At 42.4% G+C, this 27,222-nt stretch overlaps 1 protein-coding gene across 3 annotated transcripts in view; it reads left to right on the forward strand.

Annotated features, from left to right (window-relative positions):
- Positions 1-3,873: 3,873 nt before the first annotated feature.
- Positions 3,874-27,222, forward strand: part of bmp1a (bone morphogenetic protein 1a) — a 45,121-nt gene continuing 21,772 nt past the window's right edge. For 2 of the 3 annotated variants that reach the window (XR_009768282.1, XM_061672175.1), the window contains exons 1-6: positions 3,875-4,116; positions 15,698-15,811; positions 16,433-16,558; positions 16,865-16,982; positions 22,055-22,233; positions 23,320-23,425. Coding sequence is in view for 1 of the 3 variants with exons in the window: in XM_061672175.1 (XP_061528159.1) it covers positions 3,972-4,116; positions 15,698-15,811; positions 16,433-16,558; positions 16,865-16,982; positions 22,055-22,233; positions 23,320-23,425 (788 nt within the window). In the remaining 2 variants the exon portion in view is untranslated. Of the gene's footprint in view, positions 4,117-15,697; positions 15,812-16,432; positions 16,559-16,864; positions 16,983-22,054; positions 22,234-23,319; positions 23,426-27,222 lie in introns of all 3 variants that reach the window. The other variant, XR_009768283.1, reaches the window with a different exon arrangement.

Here is a 27,222-nt window from a genome sequence, read left to right on the forward strand (position 1 = left end):
CATTCTGTTTTTTTTTTGTTTTAATGTCAGTAAAAAAAGTAAAAAAATAAAGGACCCCTTTACTTGGCAATCTACACTCAATCCTGTGTGTTTTCCCCTAAAGCTCTTCCAAAACCCAATCTAATGCTCAAGTGGTGTGTTTACAGCAGCAGCGTAAACACAGCCTACTCATCTGAACAGACATCCTGTCTTAAATTCTGCACACAGATAAGACGATGAAGATTGTGTGCCTTCCCTCTTACATAAGGCGAGCCTTGTTTTTCCACTGCTGGCAAACCTGCAGGCTGTTGCTGAAGCCTCTCCTCTTGCTATAACTGAAAGCGTCATTGTTTTCTGCTTCTGTTGTCGTCAATAGAGGCCTCGACACAACAATATACTGTATTGGTGAGCATGCTGTGGTTTTACAAAGCAAACACTACCCCCAAACGATACAGTAGGATGATCGATCCATTCATTTATTTATTTTTCTTCAACCACAGTGGGGGTTCCCCCCTTGAATGGTTGCCAGTCAATCGTAGGGCACATATAGATGAACAACCGTTCACACCCGCATCCTTACTTCTGGACAATTTAGAGTCTTCAATGAGCCTAACATGCATGTTTTTGGAATGTGGAAGGAAGCCGGTATACCTGGAGGAAGCTCACACAAGTGTGGGGAGAAAATGCAATCTCCCAGCTGAGAATCGAACCCTGAACCACAGTACGTGCTGACCACTAGTTCACCGTGATGTCCAATATAATGATGTTTGTGAAAATTCTTGAAACACAAAATAAAATCTGGAAAATGTAAAATATTCTCAGGTTATGAACTTCAGTGGTGTGCAACAGTAATGAAGGGAATGCATGAACAGATGGGTAAACTTCAAAGGTAGAGAATAAAAATTTTTAAAAAGTGCCCCCGTGTTCACACAAGGAAATCAAATAATTGCATTCATCGACATAATGTCTGTGCCTGAAAACGTTACCTCAGACAGATCATCGCTCATTATACACGATGGGACAAAGGTCTACTGTGCACTTGTAAAACAGTTTAATCTCCTAAATCCGCGTAATACCCTCTTTCAACATTGCAAAATTCCAGGTTTCATGCAAGGTCTGGGGGTTTCAAAGTAAGCTTTTGAATACCTTATAGTTGTATGTGTATGTATATATACAATTCCAAATGAAGTTGGGAAGTTGTGTTAAACATAAAAAAAGAATACAATGATGTGCAAATCATGTTCAACCTATATTTAATTGAATACACTACAAAGACAAGATATTTCATGTTCAAACTGATCAACTTTATCGTTTTTATCAAATAATCATTAACTTTGAATTTTATGGCTAAAACACGTCCCAAAAAAGTTGGGACAGGTGGCAAAAAAGACTGAGAAAGTTGAGGAATGCTCATCAAACACCTGTTTGGAACGTCCCACAGATGAACAGGCTAATTGGGAACAGGTGGGTGCCATGATTGGGTATAAAAGGAGCTTCCCTGAATTGCTCAATCATTCACAAGTAAAAATGGGCCGAGGTTCACCTCTTTGTGAACAAGTGTGTGAGAAAATAGTCGAACAGTTTAAGGACAATGTGCCTCAACATACAATTGCAAGGAATTTAGGGATTTCATCATCTACGGTCCATGATATCATCAAAAGGTTCAGAGAATCTGGAGAAATCACTGCATGTAAAACCAACATTGAATGCTCGTGACCTTCGAACCCTTAGGCGGCACTGCATCAAAAACCGTCAATGTGTAAAGAATGTCATCACATGGGCTGAGGAACACTTCAGAAAACCATCCATCCATCCATTTTCTGAGCCGCTTCTCCTCACTAGGGTCGCGGGCGTGCTGGAGCCTATCCCAGCTGTCATCGGGCAGGAGGCGGGGTACACCCTGAACTGGTTGCCAGCCAATCGCAGGGCACATAGAAACAAACAACCATTCGCACTCACAGTCATGCCTACGGGCAATTTAGAGTCTCCAATTAATGCATGTTTTTGGGATGTGGGAGGAAACCGGAGTGCCCGGAGAAAACCCACGCAGGCACGGGGAGAACATGCAAACGCCACACAGGCGGGGCCGGGGATTGAACCTGGGTCCTCAGAACTGTGAGGCTGACGCTCTAACCAGTCGGCCACCGTGCCACCTTCAGAAAACCAATGTCAGTAAATGCAGTTTGGCGCTACATCCGTAAGTGCAACTTGAAACTCTACTATGCAAAGTAAAAGCAATTTATCAACAACAGCCAGAAACGCCGCCGGCTTCTCTGGGCCCAAGCTCATCTAAGATGGACTGATGCAAAGTGGAAAAGTGTTCTGTGGTCCGACGAGTTCACATTTCAAATTGTTTTTGGAAATTGTGGAGGTCATGTACTCAGGGCCAAAGAGGAAAAGAACCATCCGGACTGTTATGGCCTCAATGTTCAAAAGCCGGCAGCTGTGATGGTATGGGGCTGTGTTAGTGCCAATGGCATGGGTAATTTACACATCTGGGAAGGCACCATTAATGCTGAAATGTACATACAGGTTTTGGAGAAACATATGCTGCCATCCAAGCAACGTCTTTTTCATGGACGGCCCTGCTTATTTCAGCAAGACAATGCCAAACCACATTCTGCACGTGTTACAACAGTATGGCTTCATAGTAAAAGAGTGCATGTACTAGACTGACCTGGCTGCAGTCCAGACCAGTCTCCCATTGAAAATGTGTGGCGCATTATGAAGCATAAAATACGTTAACGGAGATCATAAATATCTTGTCTTTGTCGTGTATTCAATTAAATATAGGTTGAACATGATTCGCAAATCATTGTATTCTCTTTTTATTTATGTTTAACACAACGTCCCAACTTCATTGGAATTGGGGTTGTATATCTATCGATCGATAGATAGAAGTGGGATTCAAATCATAGTTTTAAGTCATGATTATGGTTTCATATTAGGTGTTCTAGCCTGGACTAGAGTTTTTAGTTTATTATTTCAAATGACGGTTTTAATACACAGTTATGTTTTCAAGTGTGGGTATCTAGGATGGAGTAGGATTTCAAAACATGATTTCAAGCCATGACCTGGTAGAGACCCTAAAAGTGGCGGGAAGACCCTCCCTCCTGTCCTTCATGCCATCCTTGTTTCCTTCCTTCCTTAAATAAGTTAATTTAAACAGTGTATATTGGACTGTACTTTTTTTTCTTCCTGCCGAGATTGTATATTGCCGACAGGTGGCGGTAAAAACTCTAGTTTGCCCCTCAAATCCTGTTTGTTGTTATTTGCCTGTTCGTGGATTCGTTTGTGTACACGTGCACGTCAACGTTCCTCGTTAATCTCGTGTACGCCTAGTAAATATGGTAAAAGTAACTAACACCCCTTATTTACTCGTATGTATTGTAATTAACTTTAAATGAAAACCTAAATTCTACTTGTATGTGCTGTTAAATTTCTACGCCGTTTTAAAATGTTGGCTTTTTTTTTAAATCCTAAAAGTAGCTCCGAGTTAAAAGTGGTACTATTTTAAGGAAGCTAGCTATAACAATGGTTAATTGTTTTTTGTTGTTGTTGTTGCTGGGCTGTGGGGTGGCTCGCTACATAATATTATTAACAGTGGACCATAAAAGAGCAATAAAAAATGCACCCAGGTTTTAAAAAAAATAAAATAAAGGTGGGCTTTCTTTTTGCCGCCCCCGAGGAGCTGCTGACATAGCATCAAAGTTTCTCAAGCAGTTCTCGGCACTAGCCCGGAGCTCCAGCTGGAGGACAGCAAGCACTTAAACCGCCCCCCCACCTCAAGAAGACACCGGAGAGAGGTTGGATTTAAACCCGCCCTCCGGAGGAATCTCGTTTCCCCCAAAACCTCCCATTTCTCTCTCTCTCTCTCTCTCTCTCTCTCTCTCTCTCTCTCTCTCTCTCTCTCTCTACGTCTGTCTGTCTGTCTGTCCCCTCTCTTCCTTTACCTTTATCCCTCGCATTTGGCCGTCTCCCCCACCACAATCATGGATCTCGCGGCGAGATGTTTGCTTCTCCTACCCTGCTTCGGCGTGATACTGGCCCTCGATTTGGAAGCGATCGACCCGAGCTACTTCGTGGAGCCCGTTGCCACATCAGATGTGATCGACTACAAGGATCCCTGCAAAGCTGGTGAGTGAGATTTTCACTTACATTTTTTGTTAATGTCTGCTGAAATTGGCCTCGTTTATGTGGACGTGCCACGATTGTGTTTGTTTTTGGGGGAAGATCGGAGATGACAGTGTTTGACGGAGTTGTGGAAAAGGCTCCAAGGGACATTTTGTGGATTTATTTGGCTTTGAGAGACATAGTTTAGTAAACGATTGACTGCATTTCTCCCCCCAAAAAGTTTCTGTTGTTTAAAAAGTTTCAGCCTACAATTTTGGGTCACTTTTAACTCATCGAAGTGTGATTATGACCAGCATGCTGTGGATAATGGGGAAAACTTTATTTAACAATGTGTGCTCCCCTTCTGGATGGTGTCAGTGAACAAATAATTTTTTGGGGCCTGCTTAGACACATCTGAGTTGTCATGATAATCTTTTTCCTGCACTCTTAACTCCCACGTCTTGCCAAATCCCTTTGGGGGATTTCCCCCCCCCATCTGCTGAAAGTATTCCTGTTCCACTGACCTCCAACGTCCCCAAAGTGCTTACCTATTATGCCTGTGACCATTTCTGATGTGGCAGCTGGCTTGAAAGCACAACTTTCACCAAACCACCAATCTGATGTGTTCATCTCCGTCCCCCACAACCCCACACACCCAAGAAAAAGAGCTGTATTGTAGGTTTGTATAAACACAACCAAGGTTGGCTGTAGATGTCTGCAGCCAGTGAAGAGGCTACTTCCTGTTATTGCAGCACTGTTTGAATTTATTTTCACGTGTGATTGCGCACAAATATCAATTTACGGGACATGACGTCCTGTTCTGGGGAGTCAGTGATGCTGCATATGTGTCATGGGAGGATGTTATTGTAATTGGTAATCTGAGTGACACCTCATGAGAATGTGTTCAGAGGTGGAAGATGGTCATGGCACCCAGCTGCTTGAAATATTTCCTCATCACTTGACCTCTGTAAGGTTGCCCTTGCTGACTTTTATTTTCTTGCATGTTTTTTACCTGCTCAAGTGGAACAATCCTGTTGTCTTTACCATCTACGTGTCTTGTGTTACTAAATTTAGCTCATCCCAAAGTTTTTCAGCTCAAAGTCCAAAAAAACAACAGGGGTCGGTTTATTAAGATGAGCATTAATGGTCACCGAGCAACACGGCGGAAATTGACTGAACTGTCGTGTGTGAGCTTTGGCACCTACTTTTCACAAGTGGCCAACCGTCAACCACCGTGGCACTGCCAAGCCGTACCAACACAATATATACAGTGGTTTACAATAATACTCCACTATATTTATAATTTCATATGTACCTGTGGCTAGAAAGCAAAGCTTGGAGAGTCTCTGTCACCAGACTGCACAGGTACAGTCAGTGAATCAATCGATCATTGCCAATAGTCTCTCAAAATATATCTCCTTTATTCTTGCCCATTTCCTGTGTTTTGCACAATGAAAAAATAACACAGTACAGAATATTGTATGTGGAGCCTCAAAACCTGATATAGGGTCACAGTTTTTGTATTCAGTAGATTTGTGACATGCAATCGCTTGGTGTGCAGTGAAGAGTCGCTGACTGTATTTTTTGTTTCCCGCAGCTGTCCAGTTTCCTTCATAACTCCATATCTCCCAAAAAATATTCAAGTTCCCTGTGGCCAGTACCACTCTTGCCTTCATGCTCCACTTCAAGAAGGCCACAGCGTTCAAGTTAGGGCTAGAGTGCAATTTCCTCTTCGACTGTTTATAAATAGACATCTTGGCTTCCTCCATTTAAAAAAAAAAAAAAAAAAAAAAAAAAAAAAAAAAAAAAAATGCAAGAGGTGGCACTTAAATTTGTTTTCATTCTTGTATTTGACCCCACAGATAAGCATAGGGCCAGAGAAAACCGCACCTAAGAGGTTAAAATCCATCCATCCATCCATTTTCTGAGCCGCTTCTCCTCACTAGGGTCGCGGGCGTGCTGGAGCCTATCCCAGCTGTCATCGGGCAGGAGGCGGGGTACACCCTGAACTGGTTGCCAGCCAATCGCAGGGCACATAGAAACAAACAACCATTCGCACTCACAGTCATGCCTACAGGCAATTTAGAGTCTCCAGTTAAAGCATGTTTTTGGGATGTGGGAGGAAACCGGAGTGCCCGGAGAAAACCCACGCAGGCACGGGCAGAACATGCAAACTCCACACAGGCGGGGCCGGGGATTGAACGCTGGTCCTCTGAACTGTGAGGCTGACGCTCTAACGAGTCGGCCACCGTGCCGCCGAGGTTAAAGATCATTCATCATAAAAGTAAAGACATTTTTGTACTTTCCTACAAAGAAAAAGCCAATCGACTTTGTCTTCTTCTTGATGATGCAAATTAGTTTACAGCATTTTACAATCAGCATCCCAGTAAAAAACTGACATCCCACAAACCCTGATATTTAGATTTTAGTCAACTACAATACATGTTCAGAATTTTTTTTAGTGTGCCTCTCATGAAGAATTAAATGACAAGGTGACATGATGCAAAGAGGCATTTATTGGCCAAAAGTAGTGCAACAACTCTGAAGTAACACCATCTCTTTGTGAAGCCAACCCGTGGAAGTCCGACTTGGCAGGATCCCAGGGAGACATTTGAGACACGACAGAGATTAGGTCCACTTCTTTTCAAAATGAAAAATAGATGAGAAGCAGTCATGCCCTGCTTGGTGATAGTCATGACAGCGGCGGTGGTGACTTGGACGTGTCTGGTGGCGCTTGTTCATGAAGCAGACCGAGCAGACTTACGTTTAAACAACAATGATGATGTAAAAATATTTTTGTCAAAGCGACCTGGAAAAAAAAAAGTAGAAAATGCTGTGATGTCACTTTGCACACCAACCCCTTCCAGGTCAAAAACAACTTTTGAATAACTTTTGTCAACATGTGTGTGCTGTATGTGAAGACTGGTAAGTAATGCGACTCCATTGGCTACGATTAGGGATGTGCTCAATGATTTGCTGGAGAACCATTATCGGTGATGCCAGTACAAAGTTGTGGTCCACCTTTGTTATTTTGACATACAGTGGTGCCTTGAGATAAGAGAGACTTGACTTGAGTTTTCTGAGATATGAGCTGCCGTTTGGCTGATTTTATATATAATCATTTAAGCAATAGATTGAACACAAACTGTGCAGCAACACATGTAAACAGAGAATATAACAGTACTGTACAGTAATATTCTTTATCCTCTGCAAAGAATGACTAGTATTAGTGCCATATTGATTATCTAAGAGGAGTGGAGACGTTTCAATGAAAAGTACAGTATATCCCTCTGTCTTATACTGTACCCAACTGGCCAAAGCGGGCACATGAGAAAGAGCAGCACAATGGCCATTGAATTGAGTGTGACAGTGTGACAAAAACTCTTTATTTTTAATTGTATTTAATTATGTGATTACTGTATGTTTTTATAAAGTACAATATTATGGACAATGTATTGTGGACTGCTATTTTGTCACTCATAAAATACACATTAAAACATTGGGGGATGGGGGGCTGGAACTAATTAATTGCATTTCCAGTCATTTCAATAGGAAAAGATGATTTGAGATAAGAGTGATTTGCGTTACGAGTGTGGTCACTGAACAAATTAAACTCTTATCTCAATGCACCACTGTATTGTGAAGTTCGGGACATTATATAAACCAAAAAAGTTTCTCCCTGCGACCTAAACATTATTGTGATGCATTTGCAGATTTTCCCCATCAAAGGACTGGTCTATTTTTAGCATTTGTGTAACTGATCAAAATTGTGTTTACTCTTCGAGTTTTTCCATGATCTCTATTTTGACGCGTTATCTGTTCCTTTTTAAAAAAAAAAAAATCTGCACACATTGAAGCATTCAGGTTGATATTAAGATTTGCTCATGCGCATTGAGTAAATTCCTTGATTTAAATGTTTGTTTCCTCTCGTATTCGTATGTGTAAAACGGCTTGTGTGAGAAAAGATAAAATAATTTTTTTTATTATCATTTACTGTGTGTGCCTTATACTGCTTCGCTCAATAGACACAATTTTAAGATACTTGACCATTCCCACAATACCATGTCATCCATTTTTGGGGACTATCATTTCCAGTTTTATTTAGACAGACACTATATTATCATTTTCAAGACCTCACACTTTGAGGCCCGTTTTCAAATATTTCCATTTTCAAGCACCAAAAACATAAAAATTTAAAAATAAATTTTTCCATCAGTGATCCCTTAATCTACTGAAGTGTCAGTATTTCTTCTTGTCAGTATTTATGAGTTGATTTTGACAAATGCGTTTGGCTCCTGCATGCTTTTAATCTTGGCTGCAGACAGGCTAGACTGGAGCCCTCCACCTCTTTTTCCTCTTTTATAAAATTTGGTTTTCTCAACTCTCTGAACCCCCAGCTCTCATCTCCTCCTCCTCCTCGGACTAGCCGGCGCTGACTGTAGGTCATTCACCTTCTGCCAAAGGAAAGCAGGGCTGGACGGTGTAGGCCAGACAAACTGTGACTTATGTCATTCCTCTTGCGGTCAGCACTCAACCTGGTTTGGTCTTTTTGAAATACAACAGCTGCGTTTTTCCCCCTTCGGGTGTATTAAAAATAAAATCAGTTATTTTGAGTCACACTATGTTTAATGTTCCCCATTAAAAACTTCCTCTCAGTGACTCCATAAGCCTTTATTGTATCATGTCTAGATATATGACATCACACACTGCGTCAATATACTTTCTTGCTAGCATATATCTTTCCGCACATGCAGACGTAAACAGTAATCAAAATATTTTTACTGGATCCACTGCTTTATATACTGCCCGTATCCAAACCTGGAGATATTATTAGACTGCCCCCTAGCCCAAACCCACCAGGTCACCAGGTGTTCCTGTGAGAAGGCAGCGGCTCCTTTTGTGTCACTTTGACTATCACATGTCGTGAACAGAGTACAAAGTGGTATAGTATTAGAAGACAAGACCTTCTAATGTGCTTACTAGGAATGTACCAATACCATTTTTTTTTCATTTTAGTCAAATATTGTTAAAAAACACAAACCACAAACTTTTGTTTAACATGGCATATATGTCAATCAAATATAAGACTTTTTAGAGTAACCATTTGTAATGACTGACATTTTAACATCCAACTGCATGTTTTTCTTATAGACTACCACGTCCCTTAAATGTAGCCTGTAATTTTTTTGCTAATTAAAAAAAAAAAAAAAAGAAAATTTTTAAGCTGTTATGATTTAAGATTTTAAAAACTAGCTCTTTATATTTGGAGCTATTTCAATTGCAAGTGTGGAAAGAAGGCAGCTTTCCAAGCAGATGACAATACAGCTCCATTCCTTGGTGGTGCTCTGAAAATGTGATTGTGCTGTCTGCTGAACTTCATGATGGGGCCTCTAAGCAACACTGAAGCAGATGCTTTTTCTTTTATCATGGAATGCAGGCCCCATGATGGGTGTTTTTTTTTTTTTACACGGCAGGACCCCTGCCACTTTTCTCCCGGCAGGGTTCAGGTGATTAGGCGCCCGATCTATTGGCATGATCTCGGTGCATTAGTTGGAACAATGTGTTTGTCGTCAGAGCTAAGTAATAACTAATCTTGGATCACATTTGTACCAAGTGCGGAGCCTAAGCAACAACAAATGCTTTGGATGGTTTTGGTGGAAGTGGGGGGTCATTTAAATGGCTCAAGGGATGCATAATTATCTTACTGTAATGAGGAGCTTAACAGTAATTTCTTCATTATTTACTGTTGTTTTCTTTCAAACTATTCACTGGTGCTGCGATGCTGTTTTCGGTAACCCTGAGGCGATAAGAACAGAGAGCTGTCAAATCAATTAATCTAAAACCATTTTACAAATAAAAATGTAAAATTCCTGCAATCTATCTTATTCTCAGTTTGAGTGCTGCATTTTTTCAACATTTAAAAACCCCAAATAAGCAGCTGATACGTCATTAAAGGGGGTTGCTCAAGTTTTGAGGTGCATCAGTAATCAGTGGCGGGGATGAGCTGTGAAATCCAATCTGCTAATGGGCTCGATGTAGTGTGAAATGTTGAAGGGAACGTAGACGCTTGCTGCTTGCCCTTTGCAGCCTCGGTCACGCTCAATTTAGTCATTAAGCTCGAAGCTGCAGTTACGGTGACAGCCTTCATCTCGGCTGAATTAGACTTCAGGCTTTTACGAAGATAATTACTTGAATCTCCGACTGTGGTAGATGAGACTCCAGCCAGAGCTTCTTTTCTAATTATACCATATGTACCTTTCTCAAATGAGCAGATAAGCAAATTGGCTCCCTTCTCCCACCTTGCGCTGAAATTGCCTTGTTAGAAAATGTCAAGCAGAGCAGTTGCAGAGAAAATCACAGCTGCTGGCTTTAAAAGTAGAGTGACACATTTACATTATTCTCAACTCATCCATCCCAGCTCATCTTTATTTATAGAGCACTTTAAAAACAACAACAGCTGTAAAAGTGCTGTACACAAAAATCAAACATACAATATAAAGCAATTAAACATAACAGAATGTAAAACAAAACAACTTTAAGACAATGCCAGGTTGCAAAGAATAAAAATCAGTTTTAAGACGAGTTTTAAAAACTGACAAAAACTTATCAAAATGTGCACCAGGAGGTCATTCCAAAGTGTGGGGCCAGCAATAGAAAAAGCTCTATCCCATCCCCTCTGAGCTTCTGCTTAGGTCTCTTTACCTACAAAAGCAGCACGTCATCTGACTTGAGGTACCGGGCAGGAGCGTAGGGATGGATCAGCTCAAAGAGGTAAGGTGAGTCCAAACCATTTAAAGATTTAAAAACAAATTTAAAAAAATCTTTAAAATAACTCCATCATTCACAGTTAGCCAGTGGCGGGAGACCAGAATCTGAGTTATGTGCTCCCTCTTAGGTGTTCCAGTTAAGAAGCCAAAAGCAGCATGTTTGACGTAGGACTGGTTGACTCCAACATAAATTGCATTACAGTAATCCAGCAAATATGTGACAATTACAGTCACATTTCAGGCTCCATGATTATCATTAGACTTTTTGCCATCACTCATTATTCTGTGATAGCATCACAAAAACAAAATATAAAAATCACAAAACACACCTCGAGTCGAGTTTATCTTTTCGATGCTTAGTAAGCTGAATCCTCACTAGATTTGCTGTCTCCTGAGATGCCGCGTGTCACTACACTTGCCCTATTGTATATTTGATCTTTAAATCTCCAGTGTGTAGGGTGACATTGTTTCCACTCGCCAGGAATGATCAGAGAGGGTTGCCACAGAATGGAACCTGAAAAGTGATACTTACACTGTCATCAAATGGTAATCACCTTAACGCAATACACAGCTGGCTTCCATTGGGATTCAAATGCAGCGTTTGTTACCAAACACAGGCTGTGAAAGGTGGTGCCAGGGTATTGTGATGCATTCCTGGCTTACATATTGGCCTGGCTTTCTCATCCTTCATCAGTCGGTCTTGCATGCGGAAAGACTTCAAGTAAGAGCACGGAACAGTTTAACAGTCCTTCTAAATATAGGCTGCTACTGGTGTCTGTATAGGCTTAGTATTGATGTTTGTGCAGGTTTCAGTGGCAGATGTCACGGCCTGGTATTCAAGGAAGGGGATTTATTTGGAATCCTGGCGTGTTTGACACCGCGGAGGTCGCGGCTTGGGCATTACATGAATCAATGGGATTAATTTGATTGAGATCTGTCGTATAATCTGAGTGAATATAATGAAAACTGAGGGGAGGGGGTCTGAAATGAGAAGGATTATGACGGTCTAGATTAACTGGGGGGAAAAAATCACGGAGAAACATGAAATTGGTGCTTTCCAAAATCAATTACTTCAGTTGAATTAAATGGCATGAAAATAAATGTACGAATGTCTTTACTTAAAAATTTATGTCTGAACTGGAGCAGGACCAAATAACCCACCAACATACTGCCAATCTGTATAGCTATTAGTATCATAACTACATCTGTTGTCATTTAGGTAATGAGTAATGTTTGGGAAGCCATCTGTGCAGAGCTATAATCTACAGTGTCACACATGACTCTTCTGTGTTTACATTTGCCATCATTAGAAGGCTTTGTATAGAGATGGGTTTATCACCTTTCTCCATAGCCTGTCCTCAATCCCAGCCCAGGGTGGTGTACAAACGATTCCTAAAATCATTTGTCTGTGGATAATTAAAGTGAGGAGACATGGGGATTAATTTACAATTCCGACGAGTCTTTCCATAAACCTGCAACTGCGTTTCCAGGACGACTGCTACGCCTGGGGGATATGAGTTCTCATGCCACCTGGCAGTTCATTTGCTCACTTCAATTTCCACTGTTGTCTGAGAACAAAGACTAAATAAGGATTAGGGAGCCCGTCCCCGGCGCTGTGGTGGTTGGTTGGTCCTCGGCCATGGGCAGAGTTCACAGCCCGACGTGAACCTTGTGGACTTTGCCGCCCGCCCTTTGCCTGCATGCAGCTCGCCTGACATGGTGCAAATTGACCATTGACAGGATGTGTCCTCCAGTCGTGCTTTATATTCAATACAGTGACAAAACGCCAGCAGATTGTTCTGTATTGTCTTTGTTCTGTTTTTCATTTGGAATGAAACGCTCAAGTACAGCTTCTTCTTTTTAGCACTCATTTCTGAGAATCAAATAAAAATGAAGATAAAACACCACGGTAGCTTTCCCTTGTCAATGTTGTCATTAGGCAATCAGTCACTACAAGTACTGATTGTGAGTGGTATGTTTTTTTTTTGTGTAAACTCAAATGAGAGAATCCTTTCTCACCTCTGAAATTCAAGCCTGCCCTATGCATGCCTTGTCTTGTAATCAGCCTGTACACCTCTGCTTATTGCTGTCATTAACATCTCATCCCAAACACTGTCATTCAGCCACGTGCAGCCTCTTCGTCCTGCAGAGTATTGTCATCTTCACAAAGCCATCAGAGCGCGTACGACTAACCCCTGACCCTTCCACCTGGGCCACCACTGGCTTTCATTTCTGCTTCCTACAGGTTCCAATTTTGTGAAAGCCATCAGATATTGTTCTACAAGTAAATGACAACCCATTTAATTTTCAATGTGGGGCAAAATGACCAAATCAGTGAGTGTTCTGTAAACCTGGTGTCCGCCAAGTAGCACATTGTTGTGTAGCCATTGTAATGCACTCTATATATCCTGTCTGAACAGTTTTCAGTCTTTGATTCAGTCTTTGATTGGTCGATGGAGAATGTTGCGTTCTGTGTTGTTCTTCCGCTGTAATACAGTAAATGAAACAAATGGTAAGTGGAATACGGTGGAAGGAGTATTCCAAGCTAAATGAGCTGTATCACTTGATGGAAACACAGGGCTCGATCAGTCATAATTTTTAACAGACATCCTTAAAACTTCATTGTCCATCTATATCAGTCTTAATGAAATCTAAACCGATCTCCCTAAAACATACTGGAAATACTTGAAGCATATGTACCACAGGTCGGCCCACGTAGCTATGGGCAATTTAGTGCGAATTCAATCATTGAATCATTAGCGTTCTGTGTGAGAAAAACAATCCATATTAGCGTATTACCGTATTAGGCTTCTTTGGATTCAGATTTTTACTTAGGACGGTTGAAAGTATGGAAGCAAAATAAGTAACAAATTGCGAATGAGTTACCGTTATGCTACAAAGCAATTTATGATGGTAACATTAGACAAAATAATAGTTTTTTTCACAGCCAATAATTTACACAATTGAAAAAAATAAAATGGCACCTTCACATTTAAGAAACACTACTGGGGCAGGGAATTCCACGTCAACATAACTATAGCTACTTAAGTTATCCTCACTGTTTGAGACAACCTGATTAAAATATATATGACAAGCACTCATGGATTGAAGTAAGTAGTCCATTTTTGGAAAGTAGTAGTTTCAACATCGAGACTGACAACAGCAATACTCACTGTCACGCAATGATGTCTGTTAGTAAAAGTGGAGTCGAAATAATTTTATACAGTGCTGTCTTTTCCAAAGTTCAAAAGAAAGCACCTTTCCATGTCGCCTTGAGATTTGACTTTCCAAAGAGACCCTAAGTAGCCCTATTGGTATTAAGGCTCAAATTAGTCTCGCATCACTATTTGGGTCATAATTCGCATTTTGTGCCTCATAAAACACAAAATTAGAAAGTTGCTCCTCAAATGAAGTAATAATTAGCAAAACTGCTCCTCAAAGAAAAAAAAAAAAAATTCGAGGCTTGTAGTATTGAAACAAAGATGCCCAAATTAGCTAAAACTAAATGTAGCTCTCAGTCAATCTTTCCAACAATCAGGAATTATATTTCTCTTCCCGCTATGACTGAACGATAGCTGGTCAAAGGTACTCGTGGGGATGCAAGTAAATTTTAATACATGATTTTGTCATTCTCTTCTGGTGCCTGTTTCAACTCTCATCTAATTAGTAATTGTGTCCTGTGGACTTCACACTGCCTGCAAGAAATTTCAAGCTGTTCTTGTTTTCACTAGAGAAGCGTGTGCCGTTTTTTTTTTTTTTTTTCGCTTTACATCCCTTTTATTTCTGTGCAAAAGACAAACCACACTTATCTACAGATCTGACGGTTCTGGGTTGCATCTCAGTAAATATAGTTTTTATCAGGGATGACACATTGAAGTTAAAAATACAACCACAAAAAAATAACTGGCATTACGTTCTCAATTTAATTGCTCTCTGGTCCACTTCACAAGCCTGGAAACGCACATGCAGAGGGTTGTCATTTTCTCTACGCTTCACATCTGCCTTCTCTATTCACAGCAGCAGTGCGGGTGCTATGCCATCTTTCTTGCCTTCCGCTCTCGTATTTATCTCCTGTTCAGTAACGGATTTCAGAGGCACTACTTTGGCTTCTCACCCCCTCTGCTTAAACCCCCAAAAAAGCGCCACCTCCCCCCACCGGTGCATGCATACAACTCAGGCCATAAATTGTGGAAACGTGCTGGTGTTAAAAGCTTGTTAAAGTGAGCGCCTTGTCCCTGTGGAGCGAACCCTGAGCCCTTCCTGCATAGAAATGGGGCATTTAGTAAGGAATCCCATAAAGCGCATTCCTCATAAAGTGGGACTGTTTGGTTATTTTTTCCCCTCTCCTTGGCCTCATTAAAAAGCTAATACAATCAAGGTGCCCCATATTACTTCACGGAGGCAGTGTCAGTGTGTCATATCATATTTGATGGCTCTCATTAACTGTCCAAGCACGCAGTATGTAGTCGTCTAGTAAAGCTGGTCTGAACTTGTCACGATTAATTGTGCGGACAGCCAGGTTTCATACTTTATTTTCATTTCAAGAAACTGAATCTGACCCCTCCCCCAACTCACCAATACATTGATGACATTTCTATACTATACTTTGGAGCCCAGACAAGCCGGTCTTCCTGCTAACCAAACATTCATGTCTCTCTTTCTGTGTCACGGTAAGTAAGGAGTCAATTAAGTTTTTTTATTTTTATATGTTGACAAGCCATCCATGCAACCAACTCGGTCTGAGCAGCAGGAAAAGCCTCAGGCGAGTGGCGCTTCAAAATGTGGACTTCTACTTAACAGTCATCTGACCTGTGCCATTTTTCTTTTGTCTCTTTCAGCTGCCTTTCTGGGAGACATAGCTCTAGATGAGGAGGACTTACGATCATTTAAAGTAGACAGAATAATAGATTTGGCCACCAGAACGGTCCAGACTGTCAATCGCACAAACACAGGTAAAAACAATGCAAACCAAGATGGAATTTCAGCGCAATGGCTCTGGCATTGCATTTCCTATTATTGCTCTAGATAGATTAAAAATATAATCACAGCATCAGTTTCTCAGGTGATTCACTGCAGTGCCTAACATAGACTGTCATTGGAGGTTTTGAAGTTTTAAACCCATAAACATCATTACAAATGTACAGTCATGTGCAGGAGTAATTACTGGGTATTGTTCGGTGAATAGTGTTCCTGAATGGAAAACTGGTGCTTAGACAACAGCTGGGAGATTCCGAATTCTATAAACTACAGTAGTGCATGTCCAAACAAGCACATTCATGTTGCGGCCTGCATGTGAATGTTTTTTTTATTTTTGATTTTTTTACTGGGGGTAAAATGAGAGATGGGGAAAAATAGTGCTGATTCTGATCAGAACATTTGAATAAAAATATGTAAATGCCATGGTCCAAATCAATTTAATTTAGATTTTATGGTATCACATCAGATGCTTTTTGTATTGTCAGTATTATTATAATAGGTCATGCACAATACATTCTTCCCTTTCATAGTGATAGAATTTTTGTGGTGAATTCATTTGTTAAATTTCTCTTTCAATCTCAATTTTACTTTTTCAGGATCAAGCAATCAGAATAGCCAAAACAGACAAGGCGCTCGCCGCAGGAAACGGGCTGCCACGTCCAGACCCGAGCGTGTTTGGCCTGAAGGTGTTATTCCATATGTCATCAGTGGTAATTTTAGTGGTAAGTTATGCCTTCTTATGAAAATAATCACAGATGCTTTTAATGTGGTACAGATGTTTGTATATCTGAATATGGCATTTCATTTCAACTTGATGAAAGGGAATGTCAGAAACGTAATGTAAAAAAACAACATCAAGTATGCAGAAGGTATGTTTTGTAACAGATGAAACCAGTTTAGATAACCATAACTGACCAAGCTTCTGAAGACTTACTGACGACGCATGCTGCATTTTTCTTTGACACCCCCCCCTTCTCAATGTGTGTGTCCAACTCGCATGATCTCACCCTCTGTCTGGTCCTATTCAGGCAGTCAGCGAGCTATATTCCGCCAAGCCATGCGGCACTGGGAGAAGCACACCTGTGTGACCTTCATTGAGAGGACACAGGAGGAGAGCTACATTGTCTTCACCTACCGACCATGTGGGTGAGTCAGTGGGGTTCGTGGTTCTGCAAAGCTCTGCTCGGCCTTCTTCAGCTCCAACTAATGATTTAACGCCTATGTGCTTTTCCTTGCTCCCTGCTCGGCAGCCTTTCACCATTGTTCCTCTCTTCCCGGTCTCTGCGTGAGCTGTTATTTCAGATTCCTACCAGTCCTCGGAGAGACTTCCCATTCAGTGGTCAGGAACGCTTCCTGTATCTCTTCATCACAGTGCATCAGTCACTGAGCTCTTGTGTCATGCATGTTGCACACCACTACACCCAGCAGGGAGACTTCCGCAGCCTCCGCTCAGCCCTGTTTACTCCATTTTATTGACCTTCACAGTGTCCAGTCAGGGTTTCCCTTTTAAACCAAGCGGGGAAGTTTGTTGTTGCTAAGAGACCATTCACAAGCACATTGGACTGGACCTTTCATTTTAAGACTACATTGGTACCTTTTGTGTTTTTCAAGTTACATCTATTAGTCTTTTTATTTATTTATTTATAGATATTTTTTGGTTTGTATTGCGAGACAAAATAAAAAAAAAAAGGAGCAATTCAAAAGGAAATTTGCTGTGTCAAAACTGCTGGCAAGATTTAAACGTAGCCTTACTTCACTAATCCCTCGACCTCTTGAGTCTGACTAAAACCATTGCCCCTCATTTTCATGCATGATACGTACACTGCCACCGCTGCTACATTGGTAGCATGACTTATTCGCAATGGATTGTTACCATAACACAAAATGTTATCGATTTGAGGTTTTAATTTTTTGGAATATAGAATCAATTAAAAATCAAAAAGAGGTGATAAACATACCTCTCTGGCAGAAATTTTGCTAATTCTGCTTTGCTTCTGAATCCTCTCAACTGTCTGAGGTCCCTTTGCTCTGTGTGTGTTTGCTAGTCTTATGCCCAGTTGTTTGTAAAACGAAGCTATGGGATTTTTTTGTATTTTATGGAGGTGGATAGTTTCAGCAAATCTTCTGAAGCCTAAGGTAAAAATTACAGCGCAAGGCCGTGGGGGTGTGTCCACTATGAGTGGGCCCACTCTTCAGTCTCACCTTCTGTCTCTGAATTGTTGTTTTTCCTCAGGCGCAGTGGTTTCTTAAAAATAAAATTTAATGTTCATGCATGATACGTGCACTGTAAACAAGCCGACGTTAGCCACGGCTTATTCGTAATGGAGTGTTACCATAATAGATAGAGGCTGATTTTTAAATTTATTTATTTATTTATTTATTTGTGTGTGTGCGTGTGTGTGTTTGAAAATTGCCAAACCTTTAAGTTACTGTAATGCCCTCACAAGTGGGCAAGGAGATCCACAGTGTGTCCCCCCCCCCACAGGATGCAGTAAGCGCCCAATGGTTCAGAAACCCATATCAGAAACCGCTACTGAACACATCCAACACAGAAATCCAGTACTTCATTACATCCAGTAATCATCCAGTACTTCATTACATCCAGTATTCATCCAGTAATTACACTTTATAAAACTTCTCCTTTATGTTTTAATAAAAGAGCTATTTTGTTTTAAAATTCAATCTAAAGTTGTAGTGGTTTTTGGTAGGCTGGAACGGATTAATGGCATTTCAATTAATTTCAATGGACAAAATCTATTTTATATACTTGGTCACGGAACGAATTAAACTCGTCAAAGTACCACTTAGGGCTGTGGGAAAAGAAATAACTAACTTGGCTAAGTCAGCCACAAAAATTGGTCGATACAAAAATGTCAATAAATAAAATAAATAAAAGCATATTTTTGCCACCCGGAACCATTTTGCGCTGGTCGGAACCTTTGGACGCTTACTTCAGACGGTGCACCGATCTGCCTGTCAATCTCTCGTTCTATTCTTCCCTCACTCGTAAACAATACCCCAAGATATTTGAACTCTTCCACTTGGGGAAGGATCTCATCCCCGACCTGGAGAGGGCACTCCACCCTTTTCCAACCGAGGACAATGGTCTCAGATTTGGAGGTGCTGATTCTCATTCTAGCCGCTTCACACTGAACTGCTCTAGTGAGAGTTGGAGATCATGGCCTGATGAAGCCAACGGAACCACATCATCTGCAAAAAGCAGAGATGCAATACTGGGGCCACCAAACCGGACCCCCTCTACGCCTCAGCTGCGCCTAGAAATTCTGTCCATAAAAGTTATGAACAGAATCTGTGACAAAGGGGAGGCTTGGCGGAGTCCAACCCTCACCGAAAACGAGTCCGACTTACGGCAATGTGGACCAAACTCTGACACCGGTCGTACAGGGACCCAACAGCCCGTATCAGGGGATTCGGTACCCCACACTCGCGAAGCACCCCTAACAGGACTCCCCGAGGGACACGGTCGAACGCCTTCTCCAAGTCTACAAAACACATGTAGACTGATTGGGCGAACTCCCATGCATCCTCGAGGACCCTGCCAAGGGTGAAGAGCCGGTCCACTGTTCCTTGGCCAGGACGAAAACCACACTGCTCCTCCTGAATCTGAGATTCGACTTCCCAACGAACCCTCCTCTCCAGCACCCCTGAATAGACCTTACCAGGGAGGCTGAGGATTGTGATACCCCTGTAGTTGGAACACACCCTCCGGTCCACCACCCCAGTCTGCCAATCCAGAGGCACTGTCCCCGGTGTCCACACGATGTTGCAGAGGTGTGTCAACCAGGACAGCCCTACAACATCCAGAGCCTTTAGGAACTCCGGCAAATCTCATGGGAAGGCGTGCTGGTGCAATTGAGGAGGTCTTCAAAAGTATTCTCTCCACTGACTCACAACGTCCCGAGTCAAGGTCAGCAGCGCCCCATCCCCAGTATACACAGTGTTGATGGAGCACTGCTTCCCTCTCCTGAGATGCTGGATGGTGGGCCAGAATTTCCTCAAAGCTGTCCGGAAGTCGTTCTCCATGGCCTCACCAAACCCCCCCCACGTCCGAGTTTTTGCCTCAGCGACCACCTAAGCTGCTTTCCGCTTGGCCAGCTGCCTCAGGAGTCCCGCAAGCGAAAAAGGCCCGATAGGACTCCTTCAGCTTGACGGCATCCTTCACCGCTGGTGTCCACCAACGGGTTTGGGGATTGCCGCCACGACAGGCACAGACTACCTTACAGCCACAGCTCCGGACGGTCCCGGCAGACCCTCACAATACGTTTGGGCCTGCCAGGTCGGACCGGCATCTTTCCCCACCATCAGAGCCAACTCACCACCAGGTGGTGATCAGTTGACAGCCCCGCCCTTCTCTTCACCTGAGTGTCCAAGACATGCGGCCGCGAGTCCGATGACACGACCACAAAGTTGATCATCGAACAGCGAACTAGGGTGTTCTGGTGCCAAGTGTACGTGTAGACACCCTTATGCTTGAAGATGGTGTTCGTTATGGACAATCTGTGGTGAGCACAGAAGTCCAATAACAGAACACCACTCGGGTTCTGATCGGGGTCTCCAGGTCTCACTGTCATTTCCCACGGGAACATTAAACTCCCCCAGCAGAACGACTGAGTCCCTAGCGGGAGCGCTCTCCAGCACCCCCTCCAAGGACTCCAAAAAGGGTGGGTACTCTGGACTGTTATTTGGTGCATAGGCACAAACAGCAGTCAGGACCCATCCCCCCCACCTGAAGGCGGAGGGAGGCTACCCTCTCGTTCACTGGGGTGAACTCCAACGTACAGGCGCCGAGCCGGGGGGGGGGGGGGGGGGGTGACCAACCCCTCTCAATAGGACTTGTACCAGAGACCAAGCCGTGTGTGGAGGCGAGCCCGACTATATCTAGTCGGAACACCTCAACCACACACACCAGCTCGGGCTCCTGCCATAGAGGTGACATTCCACGTCCCTAGAGCCAGTTGCTGTAGCCGGATCGGATCGCCAAGGTCCCCGCATTCGGCCACCGCCCAGCTCGCACTGCACCCGACCCCTATGGCCCTTCCCACAGGTGGTGAGCCCATGGGAAGGGGGACCCACGTTACCCTTTCGGGCTGTCCCCATGGGTGCAGGCCCGGCCACCAGGCGCCGGCCTTCGTACCCCACCTCCAGGCCTGGCTCTAGAGGGGGGCCCCGGTGACCCGCGTCCGGCCAAGGGAAACCTAAAACCATTAATTGTATTCGTCATATGGGGTTTTAGAGCCGTGCTTTGTCTTGTCCCTCACCTAGGATCTGTTTGCCATGGGTGACCCTACCAGGGGCGTGAAGCTCCAGACAATTTAGGTCCTAGGATCATTGGGACACACAAATCCCTCCACCACGAGGTGGCGGCTCAAGGAGGGGAAGGCTAATTTTGTTGTCTCGAATTCTGTATAGCGTTTATACCATACACACAATACCAACATATGCAATTTGAGGGTAGAAGTCCAGCCAGTGAGAATAAAATCTGTTAGTTGTTAAAAAAAAAAATGGGGCTGGGGAGGAGGGCAGCAATTACTTGTATTCGACAATATCTATAGGATAATCGATTTTAAAAAGATTTGATAGTGACAGCCCTCACTGTATTTTGCACTACAACACAAGAACTACATTTGGACTGTCAGACATGCTCATCTGATGTATATCATTGAGCACAGAGCACTAAACACAAAAGATGACTTAGTTCATTAGACAGGACTTTTCCTAGCCAACCGTTGCTAGCCATTTATAACTTGGGGGCAACAGGGATGGCATTATCCACACGGGCGGCAGCGGTTAGCAGTGGGAATGCCTGACTGACGCATATTGAGCAGGCCCCCCCTCTGTCCTTTGCAAAGTTCAAGGCGTGTCTCAGGAGAGCCTTGTTGGGCTTGTGGTAATTAGAGAGCAGCGTCTGGCGCACAGGGCCACGATGAGTGTGCCCGTCCTCCATACAACCTTTTAATGTCACACAGAGAGGAAGCGCTGTCCCCTCCACATCTGCAGTGGCAAACCAATGAATGAATGAATGTTACTGCTCTATGTGTGGATTATCCTCATATGGCTCCCCTGTAAGTTTGAGGAGAGCATCCAGGAACTCGATTCTCGTTCACTAATTGTAGTTTAGTTTGCAAAGCCGTGCGGTCCAGGCACAATATTCTCATCCGGCTAACACTGCCTTTATGTGTATGTCTCTTGATTGGCAGGTGCTGCTCCTACGTGGGCCGCCGTGGAGGAGGCCCCCAGGCTATATCAATTGGAAAGAACTGTGACAAGTTTGGCATCGTAGTGCACGAGCTGGGTCATGTGATCGGGTTTTGGCACGAACACACCCGGCCCGATCGAGACGAACACGTCAGCATTATCAGAGACAACATTCAACCAGGTACACGTTATAACACTGGCAACGACTGACTCATGAGCTGAGTAGTGTTTCTTTTATATTGTCCATCCATCCATCTTCTACCGCTTATCCGAGGTCGGGTCGCGGGGGCAGTAGCTTCAGCAGGGACGCCCAGACTTGCCTTTCTCCAGCCACTTCATCCATCTCTTCCGGGGGGATCCCGAGGCGTTCCCTGGACAGCCGAAGGACGTAGTCTCTCCAGCGTGTCCTGGGTCGTCCCCGGGGTCTCCTCCCGGTGGGACGTGCCCGGAACACCTCACCAGGGAGGCGTCCGGGAGGCATCCGAATCAGATGCCCCAGCCACCTCATCTGGCTCCTCTCGATGTGAAGGAGTAATGGCTCTACTCTGAGATCCTCCCGGATGACCGAACTTCTCACCCTATCTCTAAGGGAGAGCCCGGACACCCTGTGGAGGAAACTCATTTCGGCTGCTTGTATCCGGGATCTCGTTCTTTCGGTCTTTTATATTGTCATGTATCTAAATCTATCAGTTCTGCATCAATGCAAACTGTAAGCATACTAATTAACCAAATGATAAATGAATACCTATTTGACAGTGTAAAAAAAAAAAAAAGAGTATCATTATCTACAAGGTGGCGGCACGGTGGCCGACTGGTTAGAGCGTCAGCCTCACAGTTCTGAAGAGCGGGGTTCAATCCCCGGTCCCGCCTGTGTGGAGTTTGGATGTTCTCCCTGTGCCTGCGTGGGTTTTCTCCGGGCACTCCGGTTTCCTCCCACATCCCAAAAACATGCATTAATTGGGGACTCTAAATTGCCCGTAGGTGTGAATGTGAGTGTGAATGTTGTTTGTTTGTATGTGCCCTGCGATTGGCTGGCAACCAGTTCAGCGTGTACCCCGCCTCCTGCCCGATGATAGCTGGGATAGGCGCCAGCACGCCCGCGACCCTAGTGAGGAGAAGTGGCTCAGAAAATGAATGGATGGATGGATGGATTATCAACAAGGTACTGATATTGGAGCGCTCTATTGCATTGGGCAGGTGTACCTAATGTTGTGGCCAGTGAGTGCACATTGCAAAGTTGAACACTGTTTCTTTTGGCCGTTCACAGGACAGGAGTACAACTTTTTGAAAATGGAGCCTGGGGAGGTGGATTCTTTGGGAGAAGTCTACGATTTTGACAGTATCATGCACTACGCCCGCAATACATTCTCCAGGTATGAGCCAAACCATGTTGAACTCTGTTCCACCTCACATGAAAACTAGTCTTTGGTAAAGTCATGCTGTGCCCTCAGCAACCCTTTAACCCATCATCTTATTTTCCATTCTTGCCCATCGTGTTTTATGGCTGTATACAGTATGTCTGTGCGTTGGTATCCTCTCAGTTCTACGTGGCAGTATCTTTGAGATTGAAAGCAGATTTTAATGTTTCCAGTTTTACCACACACTGAAAAAATAATATCCAGCCTGGAGGTATCAAGTTTTAAAAATTCCCACTAACTTGTCCTTCACATAGATTATTTTCCTAGTGCTTTTGAATTAGCATAGGAATCTTCTCTGAAATTGTTCCCCTCTCCTCTTTTTGTTATTTCATTTTATCACAGCACTTAACTAATGTGATTTGTGTAATATTTGGACAGCTGGTCCTTTACAGAGATTCCAATGCTAGTCATACATCATCTTTATTTATAGAACAAATTCAATGTTTTTTTTTCCTTTTTCTTTTTACTGAAAAGATAAAACACTCAATTAGAATGCAATGGCTCCTAGTCTGGCACCCCAGGCAGTTGTAGCACTGCTGTGTTAGTGACAAAACACTGTCATTATTGTACCACATGGGGTACAGGCTGTTTTTGAAATGAGAGCAGTAAAGAGCTTGACATTTTGAACAAAAGCCAGCGAAATGTGTCCTCTAGCCAGATGACTATTGTCAGTGAAACCATGTGGAGCTCTGAGTAAAGTCAAACTTTGTCAACCATCGTTTCCATTTTGTGCCCACATTATGGAGCTAAAAATCTGGATGAACAATATTTCCCTTTCAACTAAAAGCCAAGTTTTCGTAGCTATATATTAAGTATTTGGGATGTGCAGGTCACTTTCCACAGCTTGTTGAAATTAAAGCAGCTCTCCCGCTTTACTGCTGCTTTAGCGGCGGCAGACCTCGTAAAGCAGCATCAGCCCCACGTATCAACAGTGGCCCAGCTTTATCACAGCAAAATGTCTGGTCACCACTTTCTGGGCTACATGAAATCGCTCGTAAAAGTTGTGCTTGTACCTCATTATTCGGTGAAAGGCTTTTGGAAGTGTTTTTAATAATCAGTAACACAATTCAGAGGCTGTGACTGTAGACTCATTTTCAAGTTCTTTTTAACGCTCTTACGCCATTAAAATGATAGGGAATAGACAAGGTATCTTGAGACCAGTGGTTCTCACACTTTTTACACCACCTCAAAAAAACACCTTAAAAAATACTTAGCTCGAAGTACTACCGTCATAAAAAGTAATATAATATTATTGTAAGCCACTGAAATATAGTGGACCTCTGCTAATAACACCAATAAGTGTTTTAAAGGTTGGCAACCAAAGCCCCCCCCCCCCAAAAAAAGAAAAACATAAAAAAAGAAAATCTGCTTCTAGGTGAATCCGCGGTTGCTGAATTGCGACTATGCGGGGGTCAACTGTATTATGCGCATTTAACACTAACAGTTAACAACACTGTGTTTGAATATAGCAAAATGAAATACTGTACTTAAAACTATAATACACAACTTGATTGTTTAAAAAAAAAAAAAAAAAAAAAGTAATTTCCACCCAAGCCACTACTAGAGGAGATGACACAATGCTGTTTACGCCATTCACCTCCTCTAACATCTTGCTGTATTTGTCAGTATATTATTTTTTATATTTGGTGAATTCCTGATTCATTTTGCGCACTGGCCTCTGTTGGTGGCACACAGCAAATGACAGCATGGAAATGACGCTTGTCCTTCAAAATAATAAAATGTTGTAGAATCACATATAAGGGGCATAACATACATTGCCTACGTCATATTGAAGCGCTGTTATTTGGTTGTAATGCAGAATTCGATCTTAGGGGGGCGCCCAAAGTTACATACGATAATTATGATTACTTAAAACACAAATAAAAGAATGACCTAAAATAATGTTTTAAAACAAACATCTCTGAAAGATTAAATTTAAGTATTTTACTTAAAAATTAAATACAACTAAACTCTACTTCACAAATGTACTGTACAGGATTAAAAAATATATTTATGTTTGATTATTTAACTACTAGATGAAGCCCGTGTACCACAACTGGTACTCCGACCACCAGAATCACTGATTTATACAATTATTGTAAGAACATTCATAACATTGGGTACAATTGCACAATTTAACACTTCAGCTGCCCCCTGCTCCAGTGTGTTCCACTAACATGTGTATGTGTTCACTGTGATGGGTTAAATGCAAAGAACAAATTTCCTGTACATGCATGCATGTTCATGACAATAAAAGGCGATTCTTCTTCTTCTTCTTTATGACAGTGGTCCAAACACCTTTCTATACAGACCCAGATTAATTTAATGAAGGCTTGTAATTTAACCTGTGCAGCATCTTTGGAAGTCACGATAATCTTATTTCACTATGTAAAAATATTTTAGTCACTACAGTAATTTAGATGTATGCATAGTAACTCAACAGCCAATCAACAGCAGCTTTGCGAGTGGAGCAAGTGGTTGCGTATGAGGCAAGCAAACGGCGAAACGAAGACGGATACCATGGTTTAAAACACCAAAGTGGAAAAGAAGGGGTTAAGGCTGTTTAGTCGTTAATATTGGTTGATTGTTTTTGTCTTATTTATTGTAGATTTTGTTTATCGAGATGGAAAGTAGTTCACCTTAAACCCTTTTCTTTAATATTTGCTGTTTATTTTTTCATTCCGAGGTGCTTGTTGAAAAGCACTTTTTACAGTAAATGTTTTAGCGCAAACTCAATTTAACGTAAAGTACATTCTTCCAGTTCAGTGTGAAAACCGCAAATAATTATTGTTTTAATACAATAGAATTGCCTCTTTTTCCATTTTAAGTTTTACTGATGTGAACCTTTTTAATTTTGAGCTGACGACCCCGAATCTATGAAATCTCAGATTTGTGATACATAGAACCACCATGCGTCATAGTTACAGGTTTTTCCAATATCTTACCTCTCATGCAACTACATACTGTAAGCCAACCAAAATACACAATACTCTCCACCACTTCAAACATGACCATTAAAACCACTTTGACAATTTTAATCCTAATTGTCTTGTCTTCCTCACTGGATCGAATCAGATTGCCATTTGTATCTAATGAAGTGTCGACTGTCGAGTAGTTCCACCTTGCTTAACTAGTTGGTGTAGAAACATTTCTGCCTTGTTATTTAAGTTATTCTTCATTTCGATGACTGATTGTAAAGCCAAAATAGCCTTGTTGGAAGAAGATGAGTCCGTCTAGCTTTTTAGTCATCAATTGTATTCAGAAAAGCAGGTCACCACAAAGTGACATTTTTCCATGTCATTGTTTTGTAAGAGTTTCATATAATTTATAGTCTGTGCTGTAGCATGCAGGATGTGGCTCCAGTGTGAGAAGTTTACGAGAACAGCAAAACCTTATTTGTGGTCAATCCGATGCACTTTAAATGGTGGCAGGTGTGTGCTGAGTCCCAATTAACAGGACTTTCAATGATTTTGGTTAATTCTGAGCAGTCACATCCAAGTTATAAGTGGGTGTGCACAGTTGTGCAACCAAATTATCTTAGTTGTTTAATTTTACTTACCCTCTCAAAAAGATTTGTTTTGAAATTGCGTTTTAATAGGTTATAAGTCACATTGATGGTGGAAACAGTTTTGAAATAAATTTTCTTGGTCACATTTTTTTAATCCCACAAAAGCCTAGCTCTTGAACAGAGGTGTGTATACTTTTTATATCCACTGTACATTAAAGCAACACTGTGAGCCTTTATTCTATAG

The sequence above is a fragment of the Phycodurus eques genome, chromosome 3 (genome assembly GCF_024500275.1).
Source record: "Phycodurus eques isolate BA_2022a chromosome 3, UOR_Pequ_1.1, whole genome shotgun sequence".
Classification (NCBI taxonomy): domain Eukaryota; kingdom Metazoa; phylum Chordata; class Actinopteri; order Syngnathiformes; family Syngnathidae; genus Phycodurus; species Phycodurus eques.